At 46.1% G+C, this 26,583-nt stretch overlaps 1 protein-coding gene across 1 annotated transcript in view; it reads right to left on the bottom strand.

Moving 5' to 3' along the window:
* Nucleotides 1-4,852: 4,852 nt before the first annotated feature.
* The window catches only part of LOC132780464 (basal cell adhesion molecule), a 101,316-nt gene continuing 79,585 nt past the window's right edge, over nt 4,853-26,583 (bottom strand). The window contains exons 6-16 of the mRNA XM_067461157.1: nt 26,026-26,208; nt 23,952-24,076; nt 22,596-22,764; nt 20,967-21,082; nt 19,392-19,533; nt 18,150-18,274; nt 14,362-14,479; nt 13,959-13,994; nt 12,434-12,581; nt 10,363-10,483; nt 4,853-8,071 (exon numbers count right to left, since the gene is read on the bottom strand). Coding sequence (XP_067317258.1) covers nt 8,066-8,071; nt 10,363-10,483; nt 12,434-12,581; nt 13,959-13,994; nt 14,362-14,479; nt 18,150-18,274; nt 19,392-19,533; nt 20,967-21,082; nt 22,596-22,764; nt 23,952-24,076; nt 26,026-26,208 — 1,289 coding nt within the window. The 3' untranslated portion in view covers nt 4,853-8,065. The remainder of the gene's footprint in view (nt 8,072-10,362; nt 10,484-12,433; nt 12,582-13,958; nt 13,995-14,361; nt 14,480-18,149; nt 18,275-19,391; nt 19,534-20,966; nt 21,083-22,595; nt 22,765-23,951; nt 24,077-26,025; nt 26,209-26,583) is intronic.

Here is a 26,583-nt window from a genome sequence, read left to right as displayed (position 1 = left end):
CAGGGACAGCACTGGTTGGCATTTGGATAGGAGACCGCAAGGGATACCATGACATATTACAGAGGAAGAAACTGGCCAAAATCATATTTCTATATAGTTTCGGCTACCTCGGAAAGCTCTTTCTGAGCCATTCCTAAACCTGGAATGGATTCTCTATCCCACTCAAACAAGCTAAGCAGGGACAGCCCTGGTTGGCATTTGGATGGGAGACCACAAGGAATACCATGCCATATTTCAGAGGAAGACACTGGCAAAAATCTTATTTCTATATCGTTTCGGCCACCTTGGAGAGCTCTTTCCGTGCCATTCCTAAACCTGGAATGGATTCTCCATCCCACTGAAACAAGCTAAGCAGGGACAGCCCTGGTTGGCATTTGGATGGGAGACTGCAACGAATACCATGCCATATTTCAGAAGAAGAAACTGGCAAAAATCTTATTTCTATATTGCTTCAGCCACCTTGGAGAGCTCTTTCCAAGCCATTCCTAAACCTGGAATGGATTCTCTGTCCCACTGAAACATGCTAAGCAGGGACAGCCCTGGTTGGCATTTGGATGGGAGACCACAAGGAATACCATGCCATATTTCAGAGAAAGAAACTGGCAAAAATCTTGTTTCTATATAGTTTCAGCCACCTCGGAGAGCTCTTTCTGACCCATTCCTAAACCTGGAATGGATTCTCCGTCCGACTGAAACATGCTAAGCAGGGACAGCTCTGGTTGGCATTTGGATGGGAGACCACAAGAAATACCATGCCATATTTCAGAGGAAGAAACTGGCCAAAATCTTATTTCTATATGGTTTCGGCCACCTCGGAGAGCTCTTTCCCAGCCATTCCTAAACCTGGAACGTATTCTCCATCCCACTGAAACAACCTAAGCAGGGACATCCCTGGTTGGAATTTGGATGGGAGACCACAAGGGATACCATGCCATATTTTGGAGGAAGGAAAAGGCAGGTCCCTTCCAACTCTAGGGTTCTATGGTTCTCTCCTTTCAGAAAAAAGCAAAAAATAATTGCTGGGGATTTTGAGATCAAGATAAACATATCTCTATCCGCTCTCCATTTGGAGCAATTGGGAGTTCTTGGAGTTGGAGTCCAAAACACCCGGAGGGTGGGCCCAAGTTTGCCTGCAACTTTTGGACTCTTGCTTGCTGAGTTGTTCCTGCCTAAGTGGCTGAGGGGGGAAAGGAAGGGGCCTGGGGCTGTTAGGAATAGTGAGAGTTGGGGTCCAAAACACCCGGAGGGCGGGCCCAAGTTTGCCTGCCACTTTTGGGCTCTTGCTTGCTGAGGTGTTCCTGCCTAAGTGGCGGAGGGGGGAAAGGAAGGGGCCTGAGGCTGTTAGGAATGGTGGGAGTTGGAGCCCAAAACACCCGGAGGGAGGACCCAAGTTTGCCTGCCACTTTTGGACTCTTGCTTTAAAATAAATATTTAAGATCTTTGTTGTGTTTTTAGCTATGAAACAGGTTTAAGCTTCTTAAATTTCATTTACAGTACTTTTTTTGGACTTCTGGTACCACTTCCGAATGACAGTGCCGGAACTGCTAGCGACAACTGCTAGCCTAAGTGGCGGAGGGGAAAAAGGAAGAGGCCTGAGGCTGTTAGAAATGGTGAGAGTTGGAGTCCAAAACACCTGGAAGGAGGGCCCAAGTTTGCCTGCCACTTTTGGGCTCTTGCTTGCTGAGGTGTTCCTGTCTAAGTGGCGGAGGGGGAAAAGGAAGGGGCCTGAGGCTGTTAGGAATGGTGGGAACTGGAGTCCAAAACACCCGGAGGGCGGGCCATAGTTTGCCTGCCACTTTTGGACTCTTGCTTGCTGAGGTGCCTAAGTGGCTGCCTAAGTGGCTGAGGGGGAAAAGGAAGGGGCCTGGGGCTGTTAGGAATGGTGGGAGTTGGAGACCAAAACATCTGGAGGAAGGGCCCAAGTTGGTCCACGCCTGGTGCAAACACTCCCCATGTTGCATTTGCCTTTGTTTTTTGGAAAAGCTGGGGAATCTCAAACTCTCCAGGCCTCAATCTCTCCCTTTCCCATCATTTGCAGATTCCTTTCCGGAAGTTCCCAATTACAAGACTTCCTTTTGGAAACTTTTATGAATCATGGCATCCTTCATCACTTCCTCCAAAATGGGCCCAACGCCCCTCTCCGGTTGGGTTGATTCATCCCAGCAGCTGCGTTGCTATTTCTTCCCCATGACGTAAAGTGGCCAGCTTGCTCCTTCGCCTGGGATCCTGCGCCGTTAAGTGCCAAAAAGCAAGCGGTATATTCTGTCCTGTTTCTTCCTCTGAAATATCGCATGGTATCCTTTGCGGTCTCCCATCCAAATGCCAACCAGGGATGTCCCTGCTTAGCTTGTTTCAGTGGGACGGAGAACCCGTTCCAGGTTTAGGAATGGCTCAGAAAGAGCTCTCCGAGGTGGCCGATACTATATAGAAATAAGATTTTTGCCAGTTTCTTCCTCTGAAATACGGCATGGTATCCCTTGCAGTCTCCCATCCAAATGCCAACCAGGGATGTCCCTGCTTAGTTTGTTTCAGTGGGACGGAGAATCTGTTCCAGGTTTAGGAATGGCTCAGAAAGAGCTCTCCAAGGTGGCCAAAACGATATAGAAATAAGATTTTTGCTATTTATTCCTCTGAAATATGGCATGGTATCCCTTGCGGTCTCCCATCCAAATGCCAACCAAGGCTGTCCCTGTTTAGCTTGTTTTGGAGGGACGGAGAATCCGTTGCAGGTTTAGGAATAGCTCGGCAAGAGCTCTCCGAGGTGGCCGAAATTATGTAGAAATAAGATTTTTGCCAGTTCCTTCCTCTGAAATATGGCATGGTCTTCCTTGCGGTCTCCCATCCAAATGCCAACCAGGGCTGTCCCTGCTTAGCTTGTTTCAGTGGGACAGAGAATTCATTCCAGGTTTAGGAATGGCTCGGAAAGAGCTCTCCGAGGTGGCCGAAATTATATAGAAATAAGATTTTTGCCAGTTTCTTCCTCTGAAATATGGCATGGTATTCCTTGCGGTCTCCCATCCAAATGCCAACCAGGGCTGTCTCTGCTTAGCATGTTTCAGTGGGACAGAGAACCTGTTCCGGGTTTAGGAATAGCTTGGAAACAGCTCTCCGAGGTGGTCGAAACCATATTAATTCGACAGTGTAGAATGCACCCAGAATGGACCATCCTTTGGAGGTAAGGACTACATTCCTTGGTTTTGCAAATTTAATTCCTGAGTTTTGCAAATTCTGCAAATCCAGCAGGCTGGGCGAACGGAGGGCCAAAAATAGGTCCAATCGTAAAAGACGGGAGCCGGCTTTCTGACTACCTTGTAAGGCTAAAAACGAAATATGCAAGCAAAATAAAAATAAATGGGAAACGGAGCCAAGTTTTCTCCAAGTTTCCTTTCCCAAGAAGAAAGAATGTGGGAACATCTGCAAAAATATCCGATGCTAAAAGGAGATGTTTTGGTTGCACTTACACTGCAGAACGAATGCTGTTTGGCACGGCTTGAACTGTCAACGGCTCTGTGCGATGGTAATCCTGGGAGTTCTAGTTTTCCAAGGTCTCGAAGCTTTGCTGCTGAAGAGTGAAAACTTACTTACTTACTTAGGCGATCCCTCGTTGTCCGAGTAGGTGGGTCCGTAGGCGACTATGGAACCCTCTTCTTGACCTGCATCTTCTCCTGCAGTGAGGGCATCGGTTTCCAGGTGGAAGGCGGTCTCAGTCGGGGTTGGCTTGACGCGCCTTCCTCCTGGCACATTTCTCCATTTTGCCCTTCATTCATGCCTCTTCAAAGTCTGCAGCACTGGTGGTCACAGCTGACCTCCAGCTGGAGTGCTCAAGGGCCAGGGCTTCGTAATGACCAGCAAGCTTCTTCTGAATGCGCACAGATGATGTTATCATCAGCATACTGCATTCTATAACAGATGTTGTAACCTTGGATCTATTCCTTGAAAATGGATAATCTTGAAAAGACTGGGCCTTGTAATAACCAGCAAGCTTCTTCTGAATGTGCACAGACGATGTTATCATCAGCATACCGGAGTTCTATAAGAGATGTTGTTGTAACCTTTCAGTCTGCTGAGGTTAAATGAGGAAACTACAGTTCCCAGGATTCCTTAGCCTTGCACCATTGAGGTCCTACTGGGGTCGGTCTGCAAAACTAGCAAAACTACAACTCCTAGTTATCCTATAATGCAGGCATGGCCAACTTTGGCTCCATGTGTTTTAGACTCCAATTCTCAGAATTCCTGACAGTCTACTGGACAATCGACGTATTCCTTGAAAATGGATAGTCTTGGAAAGGCTGGGCCTTGTAATGACCAGCAAGCTTCTTCTGAATGTGCACAGACGACATTGTCATCAGCATACTGGAGTTCTATAACAGATGCTGTTGTAATATTTCAGTCTGCTGAGGTTAAATGAGGAAACTACAGTTCCCAGGATTCCATAGCCTTGCACCATTGAGGTCCTACTGGGGTCGGTCTGCAAAACTAGCAAAACTACAACTCCTAGTTATCCTATAATGCAGGCATGGGCAACTTTGGCTCCATGTGTTTTAGATTCCAATTCTCAGAATTCCTGACAGCCTACTGGACAATCGACGTATTCCTTGAAAATGGATAGTCTTGGAAAGACAGGGCCTTGTAATGACCAGCAAGCTTCTTCTGAATGTGCACAGATGACGTTATCATCAGCATACTGGAGTTCTATAACAGATGTTGTAATTTTTCAGTCTGCTGAGGTTATATGAGGTTAAATGAGGAAACTACAGTGCCATTCCAGTCCTACTGGGGTTGGTCTGCAAAACTAGGAAAACTACAATTCCCGGAATGACAAAAAAGCAAAAAATACTCCCAAAGCCAGGCAGAAGTTACAATATTTTCCTTTTAATTGCTAATGTACAGTGTAATCTGGGGGACAAAAGGGCAGCAGGCAGTAGACATGTCCGAAGGGGGCAATGGAGCTATGGCATCGGATTTGGGGGTTATTATGGGGTGCCAACTGGCCGAGGCTCTCGGTGGGCCTTTGCATGGAAGCAAAAGGGGCCTCCAGAGGTCATCTAGTCTCACTACTTTCCCTGAAAATACTATTTTTTTGCACAAATTATTCTGCAAACCACCTCTGCCATAGCTCCAAAGCCTCGCCTCGTTTTCCAAGATGCAACACCATTAAATATACCACATTTTTTTTAAAAAAAATCATAAAAAGTCTCCCTCTCCCCCCCCCCCCCAAAAAAAGCCAGTGTCTTGACCAGACAAGTGCAAGGAGAAAATGAAAGGAGTGGGCAAAGGAAGACACCGCAGGCCAAAGCCCCAGCAAGACGCCGTCCAGGACGGACACACACGCACAAAAATAGGCCGTATAGAGAGAGATATAGATCAACGGAGGGGGAAACAAACCCATACAGTCCCATGGAGAGAGCGTCAAAATAAGGGCCGTGCCGCCCCTTGAAAGTGGGCATCGCCCCAAAAGGGACACAAGGAAAACCGGAGCGAAGCAACCGCCTCAAAGGGAAGGAAGGCAGTGGGAAAAAACCTGAGCTGAGGACAAAATATCAAGAGAAAGGAGGCTTCTGAAAGAAAAGAGTTGGTTATGGAGAGAGTACGAAGCAGGGAAGGAAGGACTGGTTTTGGAAAGGGAGGGAAGAGAAGGAGGAAAGGAGACAGATGAAGGGGAGGAACAGAGAAAGCAAAAGGGAAGGAAGGGAGAAAAGAAGGGAAAGAAAGAGAAGATGAAAAGGAAGAAAGGAGATGGAAGGAGGGAAGGAACAGAAGGGAATTAAAGAGAAGGAGGGATAGGGAAAAGGTCAGGGAGGGAAGAAGAGAAAGAAAGAGAAAACAAAAAGGAAGTAAGGTGATAGAAGAAAGGAAGGATGGAGAAAGAAAGGAAGGGATGGAGGGAAGAAAAGGGAGGAAGAGAGGAAGGAAAAAGATTGGGGGAAGGAGGAATATAGGAAGGAAAGGTGAGAAAAGAAAAGAAGGGGAAGGAAGGGGAAAAGAAGGAAGGGAGAATAAAAAGAGAAGGAAGAAAAGAAGGGAAGGGAAGGGAAGATAAAAAGGAAGGAAGGGAAAGAGAAGGAAAAAGGAAGGGAGCATGAGAAGATGGGAAAGAAAGAAGGCGAAAAGGAAAAAAGATAATAGAAGAAAGGAAGAAGATAGGAGGAATTGAAGGAAAGTGAGAGTAGAAGGAAAGGAGGAAAAGGAAGAAATGGGAGGGAAGGAAGGAAGGAGGAAGAAACAAGGAAGCAAGAAAAGAAGGGAAGGGAAGAGAAGGCAAAAAGGAAGAAAGGTAATAGAAGAAAGGAAGAAGGTAGGAGGGACTGAAGGAAAGTGAGAGAAGAAGGAAGAAAAGGAAGAAATGGGAGGGAAGGAAGGAAGGAAAAGGAAAAAAGGAAGCAAGAAAAGAAGGGAAAGAAAGAGAAGGCGAAAGGGAAGAAAGGGAAGAAAGGTGGAAGGGACTCAAGGAAAGTTAGAGAAGGAAGAGGGAAAAAGAAGAAAGGGGGAGGGAAGGAAGGAAGGAGAAGGAAAAAGGAAGCAAGAAAAGAAGGGAAAGAAAGAGAAGGCAAAAGGGAAGAGAGGTGATAGAAGAAAGGAAAAAGGTGGAAGGGACTGAAGGATGAAGGAAAAAGAAGAAAGGGGGAGGGAGGGAGGGAGGGAAGGAAGGAAGGAAGGAAGGAAGGAAGGAGAAGGAAAAAAGGAAGAAAGGACATAGAAGAAAAGAATAAGGTAGGAGGGACTGAAGGAAAGTGAGAGAAAGAAGGAGGAAAAGGAAGAAATGAGAGGGAAGGATGGAGAAGTAAAAAAGGAAGCAAGAAAAGAAGGGAAGGAAAGAGAGGGCAAAAAGGAAGAAATGTGATAGAAGAAAGGAAGAAGGTAGAAGGGACTGAAGGAAAGTGAGAGAAGAAAGGAAGGAGGAAAAGGTAGAAATGAGTGGGAGAGAAGGAGGAAAAAAGGAAGGGAAGGAGAAGGGGAAAAAAGGAAGGAAGGGAAAGAAGGGAAGGAAAGAGAAGTCAAAAAAGAAGGAAGAGAAGGAGGAAGGGAAGAAAAGAAGGATAATGAAATATCTGAGACTTTCTAGAAGTCCTGCCCTTTTCTTAGGAAGCTTTGATTTCTTGGAACATAGAATCCTAGAGTTGGAAGGGACCTGGTGGGCCATCCAGTCCAACCCCATTCTGCCAAGAAGCAGGGAATTCACGTTCAAAGCACCCCTGACAGATGGCCATCCAGCCTCTGCTTCAAAGCCTCCAAAGGAGGAGCCTCCACCAAACTCCCAAGTGTGAATTTCCACTTGGGGAGGGATGTTGCAACATCCCTCCCCAAGCCAACAGAAAGCAAAAGCCTTTCTCTTGTGCGCAATTGCGCTGTAACAGCATTGTGTGGAAGGAAGGAACTGAGGTCTGGCAAGTGCGCATGGCAACATCATCAGGAGAAACAGGAGAGGCCGGAGAACAGCAAATGCAGGCGCATAACAGGGATGTTTGAGTGGCACAACGGAACATGTTTACATTTGGATGCATGCAAGTGGAAAGGAAGCCTCCAATCCTCCTCCATGAAACTTCTGCACGGACGAATCCTGTGCATTCATGACATCGATGCATTGGGTTGGTGTGAGTTTTCTGGGCTGCCTGGCCATGTTCCAGAAGCATTCTCTCCTGACGTTTCGCCCACATCTATGGCAGGCATCCTCAGAGGTTGTGAGGTCTGTTGGAAACTAGGCAAGCGGGGTGGATATATCTCTGGAATCGTGTCCAGGGTGGGAGAAGTCTGTGCATTGTTGGGGTGGCAAGGCAACCGAGGGATTGGCAACGAGGGGAAGCGGTCAAAGGAGAGGGCACGGGACCAAAAACAAATTCGTCTGGCATTTTTAAGAGGAGGGAGGTGGCTCCGAACCCTGCCCTCCAGCACCCAAAGTCTGGATGTGCGGACGCTGGATTTGCGCCCGAGGAGGAAGCCAAAGAGGGCTTGGCCACCGTTCCTTGTTTTGGCATTGTCGTCGTCTTCTTCCTCCAAGATGGACGTTGGGTCCGGCGCCGAACGGAAAGGAGAGAGAAAGAAGAGAGAGAGAAAAGTTCTTCTGTTCTCAGCACTGGGAGGAAAAGAAAAGAAAAGAAAGAAGGGGTTAGAAAAAGGAAAGAGGAAGAGAACATATTACACTGTGTAGCAAAATTGGAAACTTTTTCTGTTCCTGGTTTGAAAGACTTATCTATATAAATAAAAAGGTAAAAAGCAAAAAAAACAACATTACAATATTCATGCTTATCTTCTTACCTAATTGGATTTACCTATTCCTTTAATGTGCTTTTTACTTAGATGCTTTTTACTTATCTATATAAATAAAAAGGTAATGTTCAATGTATTGTCGAAGGCATTACGAAAGGTAATGTTCGTTTGTGGGATTAACAAAACTCAAAAACCACTGGACGAATGGACACCAAATTTGGACACAAGACATCTCTCAGGCCAACAAGTGACCATCACACATAAAAACACTGAAAAACACAGCGGAAGAGACTTAAAAAGCCAAAAACAGAAAATACATTACAATGTTCATGCTTATCTTCTTACCTAATTGGATTTACCTATTCCTTTAAAGTGCTTTTTACTTATCTATATAAATAAAAAGGTAATGTTCATTTGTGGGATTAACAGAACTCAAAAACCACTGGACGAATGGACACCAAATTTGGACAAAAGACGCCTCTCAGGCCAACGAGTGACCATTACTCATAAAAACACTGAAAAACACAGCAGAAGGGATTTAAAAAGCCAAAAAAAAAGAAAATACATTACAATGTTCATGCTTATCTTCTGACCTAATTGGATTTACCTATTCCTTTAAAGTGCTTTTTACTTAGATGATTTTTACTTATCTATATAAATAAAAAGGTAATGTTCGTTTGTGGGATTAACAGAACTCAAAAACCACTGGACGAATGGACACTAAATTTGGACACAAGACACCTCTCAGGTCAACAAGTGACCATCACTCATAAAAACACAGCGGAAGAAACTTAAAAAGCCAAAAAAAGAAAATACATTACAATGCTCATGCTTATCTTCCTACCTAATTGGATTTACCTATTCCTTTAAAGTGCTTTTTTACTTAGATGCTTTTTACTTATCTATATAAACAAAAAGGTAATGTTCGTTTGTGGTATTAACAAAACTCAAAAACCAATGGACGAATGGACGCCAAATTTGGACACAAGACACCTCTCAGGCCAACGAGTGACCATCACTCAGAAAAACACTGAAAAAAACTGAAAAACACAGCAGACGGGACTTAAAAAGCCAAAAAACAAAAATTACATTTGCTGTGACATATTGTGTTTTTGTGTCAGTAAAGTAATAATACATTTCCATGGTTGAAGAAGGATTTGAATGTCAATGAAGAGGATATCATCATCATCATCATCAATAATAATAATAATAATAATAAATTTCCATGGTTGAGATGGAATTTCAATGTTAATAATGAGGATGACAATAATAATAATAATAATAATAATAATAATACATTTCCATGGCTGAAGAAGGATTTGAATGTTAATGAAGAGGACATCATCATCAATAATAATAATAATAATAATTTCCCATGGTTGAGATGGAACTTCAATGTTAATGATGAGGATGACAATAATAATAATAATACATTTCCATGGGTGAAGAAGGATTTGAATGTTAATGAAGAGGACATCATCATCATCATCATCATCAATAATAATAATAATAATAATAATAATAATAATAATAAATTTCCATGGTTGAGATGGAATTTCAATGTTAATGATGAGGATGACAATAATAATAATAATAATAATAATAATAATAATAATAATAATACGTTTCCATGGCTGAGGAGGGATTTATAGGATAAAAGTCCCAAGCATGGAAAATGTAGCCAGATGAAGCATCGTTTGGAATCAAGTTATAGCATGGCATAGAATAGCATCATAGAGTTGGAAGAGACGTGGTGAGCCATCCAGTCCAACCCCATTCTGCCAAAAAGCAGGAAAATCGTGTTCAAATCACCCCCAACAGATGGCCATCCAGCCTTTATTTAAAAGCCTCCATAGAAGGAGCCTCCACCACACTTTGAGGCAGAGAGTTCCACCGATTAACAGCTCTCAGTCATAGAATCATAGAGTTGGAAGAGACCTGGTGGGCCATCCAGTCCAACCCCATTCTGGCAAGAAGCGGGACAATCCCATTCAGAGCACCCCCGGCAGTGCAAAAGCTGCCACTGTTGCAACTGAAGTGAAATCCGGGCACTACAGACTCCCCAGAAAGTAGTCCCAAAGTGTGGGCAAAGCTTGCCCTGAGGACTACAGCTCTCAAAATCCCTCAGCGACCGTAAACTCTCCTCTTCCTGCTCACCTCGTTGGTGCCTCCACCACCACCGCCTCCCCCTCCGTGGCTCAGGAGCCCCGTCTGTTCGTTCCGTCTGTCCGTCTTCATCTCCACCACCGTGTCATCGGGGTTCCCCTCTTTGGGCGTCCTGAAAAGGGATGGAAAACAGGGTCATCTCAGGCTGCATCCACACTGGGAAATGGAGTCTGAGTCTGAATAGACCCAGATCGGATCTGGGTCTATTCAGAGTCAGACTCCATCTCAGAAACAGTATGCTTTTAGAAGACTATCGAAACAGCAGGCTTTAGAAAGACAGAGGCTCTATTAGACTCTCAGAACAGAGAGATGCTTGAGTCCCTTTGGGGAGATAGGGCGGTCTATAAATAATAATAATAAATAAATAATTTATTATTTATTTATTTATTTTATCATGTCAGGGGAAACCAGACAATTGTATTAAACAAAAATACCACAGAATTTGAAAGCTTGCTATTCTATTAAATGTCCTTTGCCCAGTATCTGGCCCCTTGGATTGCCTCTGGTGTTGCTGCAAGAAGGTCCTCCATGGTGCATGTGGCAGGGCTCAGGTTGCATTGCAGCAGGTGGTCAGTGGTTTGCTCCACTCCGCACTCACATGTCGTGGATTCCACTTTGTGGCCCCATTTCTTCAGGTTGGCTCTGCATCTCGTGGTGCCAGAGTGTGGTGTTCAGCGCCTTCCAAGTCGCCCCGTCTTCTGAGTGCCCAGGGGGGAGTCTCTCATTGAGGTTCTGGATTTGAGCCTGCCACTTTTGGACTCTCGCTTGCTGGGGTGTTCCAGCAAATGTCTCTGTAGATCTTAGAAAACTATTTCTTGAATTAAGTCGTTGACGTGCTGGCTGATACCCAAACAAGGGATGGGTTGGAGATGTCTCTACCTTGGTCCTTTCACTATTGGCTGCTACTTCCCGGCGGATGTCGGGTGGTGCAATATTGGCTAAGCAGTGTAATTTCTCCAGTGGTGTAGGGCGCAGGCACCCCGTGATGATGCGGCACTCCATGATAATGCGGGATTGGCATTCGACGACTGAGCTAAAATGGCTCCCTTTCCTTCCTGAACCCTGGGGAAAGGGGCGGAACTGAAAAACCCAACGATGATAGGCAGGTGGCTGCAAACCAAGGGAAGCCACCTTATTGCAAAATGCATGGAACATTGGAATACATGCAAACACTCAACGAAAGAAAAGGAAGTTGGAGCTCCTGGTACATCTGTACCAGCACAATGTCTTTACAAATGGTTTTCCCAAATGGTAATGAATGCAATTTTTCAAAAGTCCATATGCATTTAGCATTGTACTCATCCTATTTTAAGTGGTCTTAGAATCATATAATCAAAGAGTTGGAAGAGATCTCCTGGGCCATCCAGTCCAACCCCATCCTGCCAAGAAGCAGGAATTTTGCATTCAAATCACCCCTGACAGATGGCCATCCAGCCTCTGTTTAAAAGCCTCCAAAGAATGAGCCTCCACCACACTCCGGGGCAGAGAGTTCCACTGCTGAACGGCTCTCACACTCATGTTCAGATGGAATCTCCTCTCTTGTAGTTTGAAGCCATTGTTTTGCATCCTAGTCTCCAGGGAAGCAGAAAACAAGCTTGCTCCCTCCTCCCTGTGGCTTCCTCTCACATATTTATACATGGCTATCATATCTCCTCTCAGCCTTCTCTTCAACAGGCTAAACATGCCCGGCTCCTTAAGCCGCTCCTCGTAGGGCTTGTTCTCCAGACCCTTGATCTGCTCTCCCTCCTCCCTGTGGCTTCCTCTCATATATTTATCCATGGCTCTCATCATGTCCCCTCTCAGCCTTCTCTTCTTCAGGCTAAACATGCCCAGCTCCTTAAGCCGCTCCTCATAGGGCTTGTTCTCCAGACCCTTGATCATTTTAGTCGCCCTCCTCTGGACACATTCCAGCTTGTCAATATTGTGACCAATTGTGGTCTTATTCGTTTAGGAATCTGCTGTACACTTTCCCTGCTAAGCAAATTGGGTCTTTGGGGTGTAATAAACATTGATTGATTGACAGGACAAGAAGGTGGGGGGCTGGGGGATTCATGGCACTCACAAGGACCTCTTCTCTCCGCTGCCACAAGGAAGCTGTCCTCGCCGCTGCATGAAGTAGAAGAATCCGACGATGAGGAGCAAGAGCAGGACGCAGACGCAGACCGCAATGACCGCCACCGTGCTGCCGCCTTGGCCCTCCTCGCCGTCCACTGTTTGGGGAGAAAGGCGCCCCATGAAACCAAAGGACAAAGGATCCCAACATCAGCTCATGTTTTGGTGCACTCTCTGAAATGCACCTGGCTGTTTCTCGAGACCCACCTGTGCGAAGTTCAGGGTTTCCTACGGCAGCGTGCACGAGACGGGGAAAAGCAGTTAATGGCCCAAATCATAAAATCTATCCATCCATCCCATGCCCAGATTTGGCCAAAGGGGCCAAACCTACCCACGGTCCAGATTAGAAAAGGAAAGAGGATGAGAGGATGGGCAGAGAAAGAAAGAAGGAAGGAGGTTGGAAGGAAAGAAGAAAAGGAGTAGGCTAGAAGGGAGGGAGGGAGGGAGGGAGGGAGAGAGGGAAGGAAGGAAGGAAGGGAGGGAGGGAGGGAGGGAGAAGGAAGGAAGGAAGGAAGGAAGGAAGGAAGGAAGGAAGGAAGGAAGGAAGGAGAGAAAGGAGGAAGGAAGGAACAAGAAGAGAAGGAAGGAAGGAAGGGCAGAACGAGAGAAGGGAGGAAGAGCAGAAGGAAGGAAGGAAAGGAAAAAGAAGAGAAGGAAAAGCAGAAGGCAGGAAGGAAAGAAGGAAGGAAGGAAGGAAGGAAGGAAGGAAGGAAGGAAGGAGAGAAAGGAGGAAGGAAGTAAGGGAGGGAGGGAGGGAGGGAAGGAAGGAAGGAAGGAAGGAAGGAAGGAAGGAAGGAAGGAAGGAAGGAAGGAAGGGAGGGAGAGAGGGAGGGAGGGAGATGAAAAGGAAGGAAGGAAGGAAGGAAGGAAGGAGAGAAAGGAGGAAGGAAGGAAGGGAGGGAGGGAGAGAGGGAGGGAGGAAGGGGAGAAGGAAGGAAGGAAGGAGGGAAGGAAGGAAGGAAGGAAGGAAGGAAGGAAGGAAGGAAGGAAGGGAGGGAGGGAGGGAGGGAGGGAGATGAAAAGGAAGGAAGGAAGGAAGGAAAGAAAGAAGGAGAGAAGGAAAGAAGGAAAGGAAAAAGAAGAGAAGAAAGGAAGGGCAGAAGGAAAAAGGAGAGAAGGAAGGAAAGGCAGAAGGGCAGAAGGGCAGAAGGAAGGGCAGAAGGAAGGGCAGAAGGAAGGGCAGAAGGAAGGATGGAAGGAAGGAAGGAAGGAAGGAAGGAAGGAAGGAAGGAAGGAAGGAAGGAAGGAAAGGAAAAAGAAGAGAAGGAAGGAAGGGCAGATGGAAGGAAAGAAGGAAAGAAGGAAGGAAGGAAAGAAGGAAAGAAGGGAGTAAGAAAGGACGGAAGGAGAGAAGGAAAGAAGGAAGGCGAGAAAGAGAGAAGAAAGGAAAGGAAAGGAAAGGAAAGGAAAGGAAAGGAAAAGAAAAGAAAAGAAAAGAAAAGGAGAGAAGGGAGGGAGGTGGACTAAGGACTTACCTGCAGGTCCCGGGGATGATGGTTGTGTTGGGGAAACTATGGGGAGAAATGGATGCATTAGGATTGTTTTATATGATGGTGGCAAACGGTCAAGCCCTCCCTTCCATGCAACGTGGTCCTCATCCTGATCTGCTCCCAACAGTTAAAGAAATCCCATCCACATTAAACAGCCATGGTGAGCTTCACCCTGCATGCAGTTTGTTTATAAAGTAGGCATGGGCCAGCTTCATCACTCCAAGTGTTTTGGACTACAACTCCCACAATTCCAAAACACCCAGGGAGCACAAGTTGGTTGGTATAAAGTCTTGCTTGCAAGTGAAACCCTGGGACAGAAATCGGACCGAGCCTTCCATAAAGGAGCCAAAGGACAACAGATCCCATGCTCCCCTTCCTTTCCACTCACCCTTCACAAACTGGAAGGTCTGCTTGTCCGAACCGTGCTTGTTCTGGGCCCAGCAGGAAACACCGCTCTGAACCAGTTCAGGTGTCACTTCCACCGACAAGGTGTTTGCAGAGAGTTCCTGGGAAAAGATGCCAAGGTCAGCATGGCTGCATCTACACAGTGCAATTAATGCAGTTTAGCTCCACTTGGCTCAATGCTATGGAATGGTGGGAGTTGTAGTTTGGCACCAACTCCCACCATTCTGACAAGACTGTCAAAATGCAACTCCCAGAAAGAATTATTCCACCTGTAAACAAACAGTTGACCAAATTGCTAAACTTCATATCTATATTCCTATTTATCTATCTTACCTAACTTACTACTTAGGTGATCCAAGGATGATGGTCTTCCAAGTTCAGTGTCCTGGTGGTGGGTCCGTAGGTGGCTGTGGAGCCCTATTCTTGACCCGCATCTTCTCCCGCAATGAGGGCATTGGTTTCCAGACGTAAGGTGGTCCCGGTCATAGTTGGCTTGACACACCTTCCTCTTGGCACGTTTCTCTCTTTCGCCCTCCATTCGTGCCTCCTCGAATTCTGCAGCACTGCTGGTCACAGCTGACCTCTAGCTGGAGCGGTCAAGGGCCAGGGCTTCCCAGTTCTCAGTGTCTATGCCAGAGTTCTTAAGGTTGGCTTTGAGTCCATCTTTCAATCTCTTTTCCTGTCCTCCAATATTTGTTTTCCATTATTAAGTTCGGAGTAGAGCAACTGCTTTGGGAGACGGTGGTCAGGCATCCGGACAACTGACAAACTGTGGCCGGTCCAGCGGAGTTGATGGCGGAGGAGCATTGCTTCAATGCTGGTGGTCTTTGCTTCTTCCAGCACGCTGACATTTGTCCGCTTGTATTCCCAAGAGTTTTGCAGGATTTTTTGGAGGCAGCGCTGATGGAATTGTTCCAGGAGCTGCATGTGACGTCTGTAGACAGTCCACGTTTCGCAGGCATAGAGCAGGGTTGGGAGGACAGTGGCTTTATCAACAAGCCCCTTGTTCTCCCTATGGATGTCCCAGTCCTCAAGCACTCTCTATTCATTCAGAAAAATGCTGCACACGCAGAGCTCAGACGGTGTTGTATTTCAGTCTCAATGTTGACGTCTGTAGACAGTCCACGTTTCGCAGGCGTATAGCAAGGTTGGCAGGACAATAGCTTTATAAACAAGCCCCTTGGTCTCCCTATGGATGTCCCGGTCCTCAAACACTCTCTATTTCATTTAGAAAAAAGGCTACACTCGCAGAGCTCAGGCAGTGTTGTATTTCAGTCTCAATGCTGATGTCTGTAGACAGTCCACGTTTCGCAGGCGTATAGCAGGGTTGGGAGGACAATTGCTTTATAAACAAGCCCCTTGGTCTCCCTACGGATGTCCCGGTCCTCAAACACTCTCTGCTTCATTCGGGAAAATGCTGCACTCGCAGAGCTCAGGCGGTGTTGCATTTCAGTCTCAATGCTGACGTCTGTAGACAGTCCACGTTTCGCAGGCGTATAGCAGTGTTGGCAGGACAATAGCTTTATAAACAAGCCCTTTGGTCTCCCTACGGATGTCCCAGTCCTCAAACACTCTCTGCTTCATTTGGAAAAATGCTGCACTCGCAGAGCTCAGGCAGTGTTGTTTTTCTGTGTCGATGTTGACTTTTATGGAGAGGTATCTACCAAGGGAGCGGAAACTGTCAAAATTTCCTAATGTTGCACCATTAAGCTGTATTTCTGGCATTGCAGATGGGTTGGCTGGTGACTGCTGGTCTTCTCGATGTTCAATGACAGGCCGAGCTTCTCGTATGCTTCTGTGAAGGTGTTGAGAGTGGCTTGTAGGTCTTCTTCTGAATGCGCACAGATGAGGTTGTCATCTGCATACTGGAGTTCTATGACAGATGTTGTTGTAACCTCGGATTTGGTTTTCAATCTGCTGAGGTTAAACAGCTTGCCATCTGTCTGATATCTTAACTATGCAAGAGCTAGTTCATGTAGTATTTTAAGGGTGCATCTCACCATTGATTTATGTAGCACTTTAATGGTTTGTGTCATATTTTAGGGGTGCATTTTGCACTGTGTTTCATAATCTGGTTTTTATGTGTTTACCTGTTTGTCCTGCATGTAAAAGATGTATGGTTTAAGCATTAAATAAATTACTACTATGATTTTTATTTGTCGTGTCAGGGCAACCAGTCAATTGTATTACATTTCTAACAGAACAAAACAAACAAACAGACAAAATACAATGTTTGCAAGCTTGGTAGTTGATTAAATGTCCTTTGACCAGTCTCTGGCCACTTGGAGTGCCTCTGGTGTTGCCGCAAGAAGGTCCTCCCTTGTGCATCATGTGGCAGGGCTCAGGTTGCATTGCAGCAGGTGGTCAGTGGTTTGCTCTTCTCCACACTCACATGTCGTGGACTCCACTTTGTGGCTCCATTTCTGAAGGTTGGCTCTGCATCTCGTGGTGCCAGAGCGCAGTCTGTTCAGCGCCTTCCAAGTCGCCCAGTCTTCTGTGTGCCCAGGAGGGAGTCTCTCATTTGGTATCAGCCATTGATTGATGTTCTGGGTTTGAGCCTGCCACTTTTGGACTCTCGCTTGCTGAGGTGTTCCAGCGAGTGTATCTGTAGATCTAAGAAAACTATGTCTGGATTTAAGTCGTTGACGTGCTGGCTGATACCCAAACAGGGGATGAGCTGGAGATGTCTCTGCCTTGGTCCTTTCACTATTGGCTGCTCCTTCCCGGCGGATGTCAGGTGGTGCAATACCGGCTAAGCAGTGTCATTTCTCCAGTGGTGTAGGGCGCAGACACCCCGTGATCATGCGGCATGTCTCATTAAGAGCCACGTCCACAGTTTTAGGGTGGTGAGATGTGTTCCACACTGGGCATGCGTACTCAGCAGCAGAGTAGCATAGCGCAAGGGCAGATGTCTTCACTGTGTCTGGTTGTGATCCACAGGTTGTGCAGTCTGCTTTCGTATGATATTGTTTCTAGCGCCCACTTTTTGCTTGATGTTCAGGCAGTGCTTCTTGTAAGTCAAAGCACGGTCCAGAGTGACTCCCAGGTATTTGGGTGCGCTGCAATGCTCCAGTGGGATTCCTTCCCAGGTCATAATCCTCAGAGCTCGGGATGCTTGTCTGTTCTTGAGGTGAAAGGCACATGTCTGTGTTTTAGATGGATTGGGGATCAGCTGGTTTTCCCTGTAATAGGCAGTTAGAGCACCTAGAGCTTCGGAGAGCTTCTGTTCTACCATCTCAAAGCTCCCTGCTTGAGCAGTGATGGCACAATCATCAGCATAGATGAAGTTCTCTGTCCCTTCTGGTAGTGGCTGGTCATTTGTGTAGATGTTGAACATGGATGGGGCAAGCACGCTCCCCTGAGGCAGGCCGTTCTTCTGTTCCGCCATCTGCTTCTCTGGCCCTGGAACTCAACAAAAAAGCTCCTGTTTTGTAGCAGGTTTCCTATGAGGCGGGTGAGGTGGTGTAACATTACTACTGTTAATTAGGGTCTTTATTATACCAATAGTTATGCTATAATGCAGGCATTGGCAAACTTTGGCTCTCCAAGTGTTTTAGACTCCAACTCCCAGAATTCCTGACAGCCTACTGGACAATCGATCTATTCCTTGAGAATGGATAGTCTTGGAAAGACTGGGCCTTGTAATGACCAGCAAACCAACTTATTTGCCATTTGATATTTCTTCCAAAAGTAGGATGCCCAGTTTCCCAGTATCCCAGACTAACTGGCATCATGCACCATTCCCAGTCTACTTGTTGCTCCAAGACTCACCTCTCCAGTGACGCTCCACCGGATCTCGGGTTCGGGATGGCCCAAAACGGAACAGGTCAGCTCTACTACTTGGCCAATGGTTTGGTAATGGGAGACCGATTGGTGTTGCTCCATCTCTGGTTTCCCTGGTTAGAAGAGGAGGAAGTCAGGACACAAACACAACCAGGACCACTACGTAATAAACTTGGTTTATATCCCGCCACCATAATAATAATAATAATAATAATAATAATAATAATAATAATAATACTTTATTTATACCCCACCACCATCTCCCCAAGGGACTCGAAGTGGCTTACATGAGGCCAAGCCCAACAACACATCAATAAAACAAAAGCAATAAACAAAAACAATAACTACAATACAATTAATATAAGTCACATATAAACAATAACCAATAAAGAGTAACACACAAGAATTTAAAAACCTATGGCCGAGCGAAATGTAGTAGTGAAAAAATAAAAAAAATTAAAAAATAAAATTTTAAAATTTAAAAATTTTAAAAATTTTAAAAAATAGATTTAAAAATTTAAAAATTAAAATTTAAAAATTTAAAAATTAAAATTTAAAAATTTAAAAATTTAAAAATTAAAATTTTAAAATTTTAAAAAATAGATTTAAAAATTTAAAAAATTAAATTTAAAAATGTTAAAAATTTAAAAATTTAAAAAATATTAAAAAATTAAAACATATTTGAAAATTTAAAATTTTAAAATTTTAAAAATTTTAAAAATTTTAAAAATTTTAAAAAATTAAAAATTTTAAAAAATTAAAAATTTTAAAAATAAACGCTGGGCATCTCCCCAAAGGAACTCCAGGCAGCTGACAAAGGCACTACAGGGTGCACATATAATATACAACAGGTAAAACGGTACATAGGTATAAAACAAGTCACATAAAATTGGAACAACAACAACCCCTGTCAACATATATAGCCAATAATTCCATAGCAGCCAGCCCTGGCAGTTCGAAGTGATGCCAACCTGCATTCATTCATGTTTATTTTGCTTTATTCTGTTTTAATTGTTTGATTTGCTTAGATTGTATTGTTGTGTTGTGTGTTGAGGCCTCAGCCTGTGTAAGCCGCATCGAATCCTTCGGGAGATGCTAGCGGGGTACAAATAAAGTTTAATAATAATAATAATAATAATAATAATTCTGCAATGTGCATCCATCCAGAGAGATACAAAGCCAGGTTTAGCTGAGGGTCCAAACGTTTTGCATCCAAACTTTGCTCCTTACCTTCCACCACAACCTGGACAGTTTGTTCTTTTACCAAACCGGGGATGCTGGAGATGGCAGCCTTGCAGGAGTAGGTCCCTGCCATTTGGTAGGTCAGTGAATCCAGGGTCAAAGTGGCACCTTTCCCGACCTCTTCCTCTCCCTGCAAACGGAAAACAGGAAGACAGGCAGTGCCTTCTTGGTGGTGGCTCTTACATTTTGGATCTCCAGACTGGGAGGCCTCCTTCCTGCTTTTGGATCTTTACAAATGTCTGCTATGTCACCAAGGGATTATGGGTTATGGTTGGGGAGGAAGAGAAGCTTTGAATTTGTTACTAGCTGTCCCTTGCCACACGTTGCTGTGGTCCATTCTGTGTATATGTGTTTTGTATGTGTATATATAATGGAGCACCAAATTTGATTGGGGATTCTGGGAACTATAGTCCAAACTTGAAGATGGGACTTTGAGGACATGGGAGCTAACTTTGGAAGCCATAGAGCACCAATGTTGGTTGGGGATTCTGGGAACTATAGTCCAAACTTGGAGATGGGACTTTGAGGACATGGGAGCTAACTTTGGAAACACTGGAGCACCAATGTTGGTTGGGGATTCTGGGAGCTATAGTCCAAACTTGGAGATGGGACTTTGAGGACATGGAAACTAACTTTGGAAACGCTGGAGCACCAATGTTGGTTGGAGGATTCCAGGAACTATAGTCCAAAGTTGGAGATGGGACTTTGAGAAGATGAGAACTAACTTTGGAAACATTGGAGCACCAATGTTGGTTGGAGGATTCTGGGAACTATAGTCCAAACTTGGAGATGGGACTTTGAGGACATGGAAACTAACTTTGGAAACACTGGAGCACCAACGTTGGTTGGAGGATTCCAGGAACTATAGTCCAAACTTGGAGATGGGACTTTGAGAGGATGAGAACTAACTTTGGAAACCATGGAGCACCAATGTTGATTGGGGATTCTGGGAACTATAGTCCAAACTTGGAGATGGGACTTTGAAAACATGAGAACTAACTTTGGAAACATTGGAGCACCAATGTCGGTTGGAGGATTCTGGAAACTATAGTCCAATCTTGGAGATGGGTATTTGAGGACATGGAAACGAACTTTGGAAACACTGGAGCACCAATGTTGGTTGGGGGATTCTGAGACCTATAGTCCAAACTTGGAGATGGGACTTTGAGGACATGAGAACTACCTTTGGAAACCATGGAGCACCAATGTTGGTTGGGGATTCTGGGAACTATAGTCCAATCTTGGAGATGGGACTTTGAGAAGATGAGAACTAACTTTGGAAACACTGCAGCACCAATGTTGGTTGTAGGATTCTGGGAACTATAGTCCAAACTTGGAGATGGGACTTTGAGAACATGAGAACTAACTTTGGAAACACTGGAGCACCAATGTTGGTTGTAGGATTCTGGGAACTATAGTTCAATCTTGGAGATGGGACTTTGAGAACATGAGAACTAACTTTGGAAACATTGGAGCACTAATGTGGGTTGGGGGATTCTGGGAACTACAGTCCACAAACATCCCTAAACTTTGGAGATGGGATTTGGGGGACCCTATTCTCACCTTCTTCCAGGACAATTCAGGTGTCCTGGATCCACTTCCGGAGCAAGTCAGTTCTATGTTTCCGCTCACGTTGGCCACCGCCATCTTGCTTGGAGTCACAATGACCGGGTCCAGGTCTGGAGGGGGTGGAAATGGGATGGAAAGCGGAGTTATATTTCATGTTTAAAATGTTAATCTGTTCGATTATGTTGTACACAGTCAATTAGACAATGTGAAAACAACATTCTTCTGTATATGAAAGAAGAATATGTTAAAGGTAAAATATACATGTCTACTAGGTGTACCCGTCATGTGTTGCTGTGACCAACCTTCCCTCTCTCTTTCTCTCCTTTTTTTCTCTCCTTCCCTCACTCCCTCCCTCTTTCCTTCCTTCCTTCTCCCCTTCCTTCCTTCCTTCCTTCCTTCCTTCCCTCCTTCCTTCTCTCCTTCCTTCCTTCCTTCTCTCCTTCCTTCCTTCTTTCCCTCCCTCCCTTCTTCCTTCTCTCCTTCCTTTCCTCCTTCCTTCCCTCTCTCCCTCCTTCCCTCCCTCCCTCCCTCCTTCCTTCATTCCTTACTCCCTTCCTTCCTTCCCTCCCTCCTTCCTTTCCTCCCTCCTTCCCTCCCTCCCTCCTTCCCTTCCTTTCCTCCCTCCCTCCTTCCCTTCCTTCCCTCCCTCCTTCCCTCCCTCCTTTCCTCCTTCCTTCCCTCTCTCCCTCCTTCCCTCCCTCCCTCCCTCCTTCCCTTCCTTCCTTCCTTTCCTCCCTCCCTCCTTCCTTTCCTCCTTCCTTTCCTCCTCCCTCCCTCCCTCCTTCCTTTCCTCCTTCCTTCCCTCTCTCCCTCCTTCCCTCCCTCCCTCCCTCCTTCCTTCCTTCCTTCCTTCCTCCCTTCCTTCCTTCCCTCCCTCCTTCCTTTCCTCCTTCCTTCCCTCTCTCCCTCCTTCCCTCCCTCCCTCCTTCCTTCGTTCCTTACTCCCTTCCTTCCTTCCTTCCCTCCTTCCTTCCCTCCCTCCTTTCCTCCTTCCTTCCCTCTCTCCCTCCTTCCCTCCCTCCCTCCTTCCCTTCCTTCCTTCCTTTCCTCCCTCCCTCCTTCCTTCCTTTCCTCCTTCCTTTCCTCCTCCCTCCCTCCCTCCTTCCTTTCCTCCTTCCTTCCCTCTCTCCCTCCTTCCCTCCCTCCCTCCTTCCTTCCTTCCTTCCTTCCTTCCTCCCTTCCCTCCCTCCCTCCCTCCCTCCTTCCTTTCCTCCTTCCTTCCCTCTCTCCCTCCTTCCCTCCCTCCCTCCTTCCTTCCTTCCTTCCTTCCTTCCTCCCTTCCTTCCCTCCCTCCTTCCTTTCCTCCTTCCTTCTCTCTCTCCCTCCTTCCCTCCCTCCCTCCTTCCCTTCCTTCCTGCCTTCCCTCCCTCCCTCCCTCCCTCCTTCCTTCCTTCCCTCTTTCCTTCCTTCTATCCCTCCCTACCTCCTTCCTTCCTTCCTCCCTTCCTTCCTTCCCTCCCTCCCTCCCTCCCTCCTTCCCTCTTTCCTTCCTTCCTTCCTTCCTTCCTTCCGTAACAGCGTAACGTAACGGCATAAGAAAGAAAGTGGGGTTAAATTGAGGATGTGGCTCCTGAACGTCTATGGGTTTCTCCCCCCATTGGAACGCCCTGCTGGGCCACTCACAGTGGACGAAGATGTCGGCCTCCTTCTCCAGGTCCACTTCGGGCGGGCTGTCGAAGTCCAGCACTTGGCACCGGTACGTCCCGCTGTCGGCTTTGGTGACGCGGCGGAGGCGGAGGACACCGTCCGGGTTGGAGCCCATGTCGCGCTGGACTTCTCCCTTTTCGGACGTCTGGATCCAACGGGTGAAGATGGACAGAGAACCAAAGAAGAAAGAGCGAAAGGAGCCCGATCAACACTCAAACATCTGCTGCCAAACCTGAACCCAACACATAAGAGCCAGACTACAAAACAAAAGGAAATCTGTATTGTTGAAGGCTTTCATGGCCGGAATCACTGGGTTGTTGTAGGTTTTTTCGGGCTATATGGCCATGTTCTAGAGGCATTCTCTCCTGACGTTTTGCCTGCATCTGGCTACCAGTATTAAAAAACTCTAAAATTACAACAGAGAGGAAACAAACAAGGACATCTAATCACCTCTCCAGCAGACAAGAGTCCTTTGTCCCACCCTGGTCATTCCACAGATATATAGACCCATTTCCCTAGTTCCAAAAAATTCCTAGATACCGACCATTCCCCGCCCCCGACTGTCTAGTTATGAGTTGCAATGGCTTTGGCAAAAGCCCACCAACCCACACTCATGGCAGACATGTTTGGTGAGGAGACCAAGCAAAGTCTTCTCGGTCGTCGCTTCCAGGCTGTAGAAGAAGATGTCACATCTTTGATGGATCTGCCACAAAGGACTCTGTTTCTTGCATCTTCTCCAAGTGTCCTTGGAGACAGATGAGACCAAGAGAGGACCCTCCCTCAAGGATTTCCAAGCTCAGGTGGGCCCAGGTAGGCAAAGGACACCTGTAGTACCTGTACTTTGAGGATGTCACGTCTTTGGTGGATCTGCCACAAAGGACTCCATCTCTTGCATCTTCTCCAAGTGTCCTTGGAGACAGATGAGACCAAGAGAGGACCCTCCCCCAAGGATTTCCAAGCTCAGGTGGGTCCAGGTAGGCAAAGGACACCTGTAGTACCTGTACTTTGAGGATGTCACCTCTTTGGTGGATCTGCCTCAAAGGACTCCAACTCTTGTATCTTCTCCAAGTGTCCTTGGAGACAGATTCGACCAAGAGAGGACCCTCCCCCAAGGATTTCCAAGCTCAGGTGGGCCCAGGTAGGCAAAAGACACCTGTGGTACCTGTGCTTTGAAGATGTCACATCTTTGGTGGATCTTCCACAAAGGACTCCATCTCTTGCATCTTCTCCAAGTGTCCTTGGAGACAGATGAGACCAAGAGAGGACCCCCCCCCTCCCCAAAGGAATTCCAAGCTCAGGTGGGTCCAGGTAGGCCAAGGACACCTGCAGTACCTGCACTCTGAAGAAGAAATACTCGGGCGGTGGAGAGCCATCAGCCTGGCAGTGGAACTCCACGTCGTCGCCTTCCTTGATCAGCTCCGGAGAAGCCAAAGAGAACTGGACGTTCTCGGTGTAGTCTGGGATTGAAAGGAAAAGAGCATCGTCAAGAGATCCCTCCAAGTCTGTTTCTGTGGCCCTCAAGATGCCCAAACCACCCATTTTCTAGCCAAGGAGGAAGGAAGGGAAAAGGAAGAGAAGGGGGAAGAGAAGGAGGAGAGGAAGGAAAAGGAAGAGAAGGGGGAAGAGAAGGAGGAGAGGAAGGAAAAGGAAGAGGAGGGGGAAGAGAAGGAGGAGAGAAAGGTGAAGGAGCAGTTGAAGGAAAGGAAGAAAGAAGTGAAGGAAAAGATGGAAAGGAACAAAAGAAGCAAAGGAAAAGAGGAGAAGTTGAAGAAAAAGGAGAAGAAGGAAGGGAACAAGAAAGAGGGGAGAGAGGAGAAGTTGAAAGAAATGAAGGGAACAGAAGAAATAAGATGAGAGAAAGAGAAGAGGAGAGAAAGGAGAAGGAGGAGAAGTTGAAGGAAAGGAGAAGGAAGGGATCAAGAAGGAAGAGGGAAAGAAGGAGAAGTTGAAAGAAAAGAAGGAAAGAAAAACTGAAAGGAGGAAGATGAAAGAGAAGGAGGGGAAGTTGAAGGAAAGGAGAAGGAAGGGATCAAGAAGGAGGAGAGAAAGAAGGAGAGGTTGAAAAAAGAAGGAAGGAAAGAAGAACTAAAAGGAGGAGGAGAGAAAGAAGGAGGAGAAGTTGAAGGAAAGGAGAAGGAAGGGATCAAGAAGGAGAGAAAGAAGGAGAAGTTGAAAGTAAAGAAGGAAGGAAAGAAGAACTAAAAGGAAGAAGAGGAAGGAAAGGAGGAGGAGGAAGGGAGGAAGAAAAGAAGACAAAAAGGGAAGTTGACGAAAAGGAGAAGGAAGGGAACAAGGAAGGGAGAGAAAGGAGAAGTTGAAAGAAAAGAAGGAAGGAAGGAAGGAAGGAAGGAAGGAAGGAAGGAAGGAAGGGAAGGAGAAAGAGTGGAGAAAGGGGAAGGAGAGGAAGAAAAAGGAGAGAAGGAGAAGTTGAAGGAAAAGGAGAAGAAGGAAGGGAAGGAGAAAGTAGAGAGGAAGAAGATATGAAGGAAGAGACGTTGAAAAAAAAGGAGAAGGGATCAAGAAGGAGGAGAGAAAGGGGAAGGAGAGGAAGAAAAGAAAAGAAGTTGAAGGAAAAGGAGAAGAAGAAAGGGAAGGAGATAGTGGAGAGGAAGAAAATAAGATAAGAAGGAGAAGTTGAAAAAAGGAGAAAGAAGGGATCAAAAAGGAGGAGAGAAAGAAGGAGAAGTTGAAAGAAAAGAAGGCAAGAAGGAAAGAGGAAGAGGAGAGAAAGGGAAAAGAAAGGAAGAAAAAGAGGAGAAGAAACTGAAGAAAAAGGAGAAGAGAGAAAGAAAGAAAGAGAAGTTGAAAGATGAGGGAGAGAAGAGGAAAAGAAAGGTAAGAGGAGAATGAGAAGAAGGAAGGGAAAGAGAAAGAAGAGAGGAAGAAAAGAAGAAAAGGAGGAGAAGAAGTTGAAGAAAAGGAGAAGAAGGGATCAAGAAGTAGAAGTTGAAAGAAAAGAAGGAATGGGTGAGGGAGGAGGAGAGGAAGAAGGAGAGGAAGAAAAATTGAAAAAAGGAGAAAGAAGAAATCAAGGAGAAGTTGAAAGAAAAGAAGGAGTGGGTGAAGGAGGAGGAGAGAAAGAAGAAGGAGAGAAAGAAAAGAGTAGGAGAAGTTGAAGAAAAAGGAGAAGAGAACAAGAAGCAGGAGGGAAAGAAAAGGTTGAAACAAAATGAGAAGAAGGAAAAGAAAGAGGAAAAGGAGAAGAGGAAAGAGGGGAGAAAGGGAAAGAAAACAAACAACAAAAGGGAAGCAAAAAGATGAGAGAAGTTAAGTGGAAAAGTGGGAGGGAAAGGAAAAGAAAACAGAAGGGGAACCCTCCCTAAACCGTCAATTCCAGGCAGCTAAAGTGGAATGAAAGTGCTCCAAATGTGTAGTGTGGAAAGGTGGCTGAATGTAAGGATCTTACAGTGCAACGTGACTTGGAAGGGCTCCGTCTCGGTGCTGCCGCTCTTCCCTTGCGGCATGGAATAGTTGACTTTGCACCGGAAAGCGGACTCCTTGTCCTCCTTCTTCAGGTGCATGTACAGAGTGCTGGAGACGGAGAAGAGGCCCGAGGTTTCCTTCACCGTCCGCGAAACCACATACAACACTGGGGACGAAGGGAGAGGCAGGGTTCAAATGCAACAACAACAACAACAACAACAACAACAACAACAACGGAAGTCCTGCTCCCCATGCTCTATTCTGCTTTGGTTAGACCACACCTGGAATACTGTGTCCAATTCTGGGCACCACAATTCAAGAGAGATCTTGACAAGCTGGAATGTGTCCAGAGGAAGGCGACTCAAATGATCAAGGGTCTGGAGAACAAGCCCTATGAGGAGCGGCTTAAGGAGCTGGGCATGTTTAGCCTGAAGAAGAGAAGGATGAGAGGAGACATTATGAGGGACATGTATAAATAGGTGAGAGGAAGCCACAGGGACGAGGGAGCAAACTTGGAGACCAGGACGCAATGGAGCAATGG

Source organism: Anolis sagrei, chromosome X (genome assembly GCF_037176765.1).
Source record: "Anolis sagrei isolate rAnoSag1 chromosome X, rAnoSag1.mat, whole genome shotgun sequence".
Classification (NCBI taxonomy): Eukaryota; Metazoa; Chordata; class Lepidosauria; order Squamata; family Dactyloidae; genus Anolis; species Anolis sagrei.
This window is presented reverse-complemented; position numbering and strand designations above follow the sequence as displayed.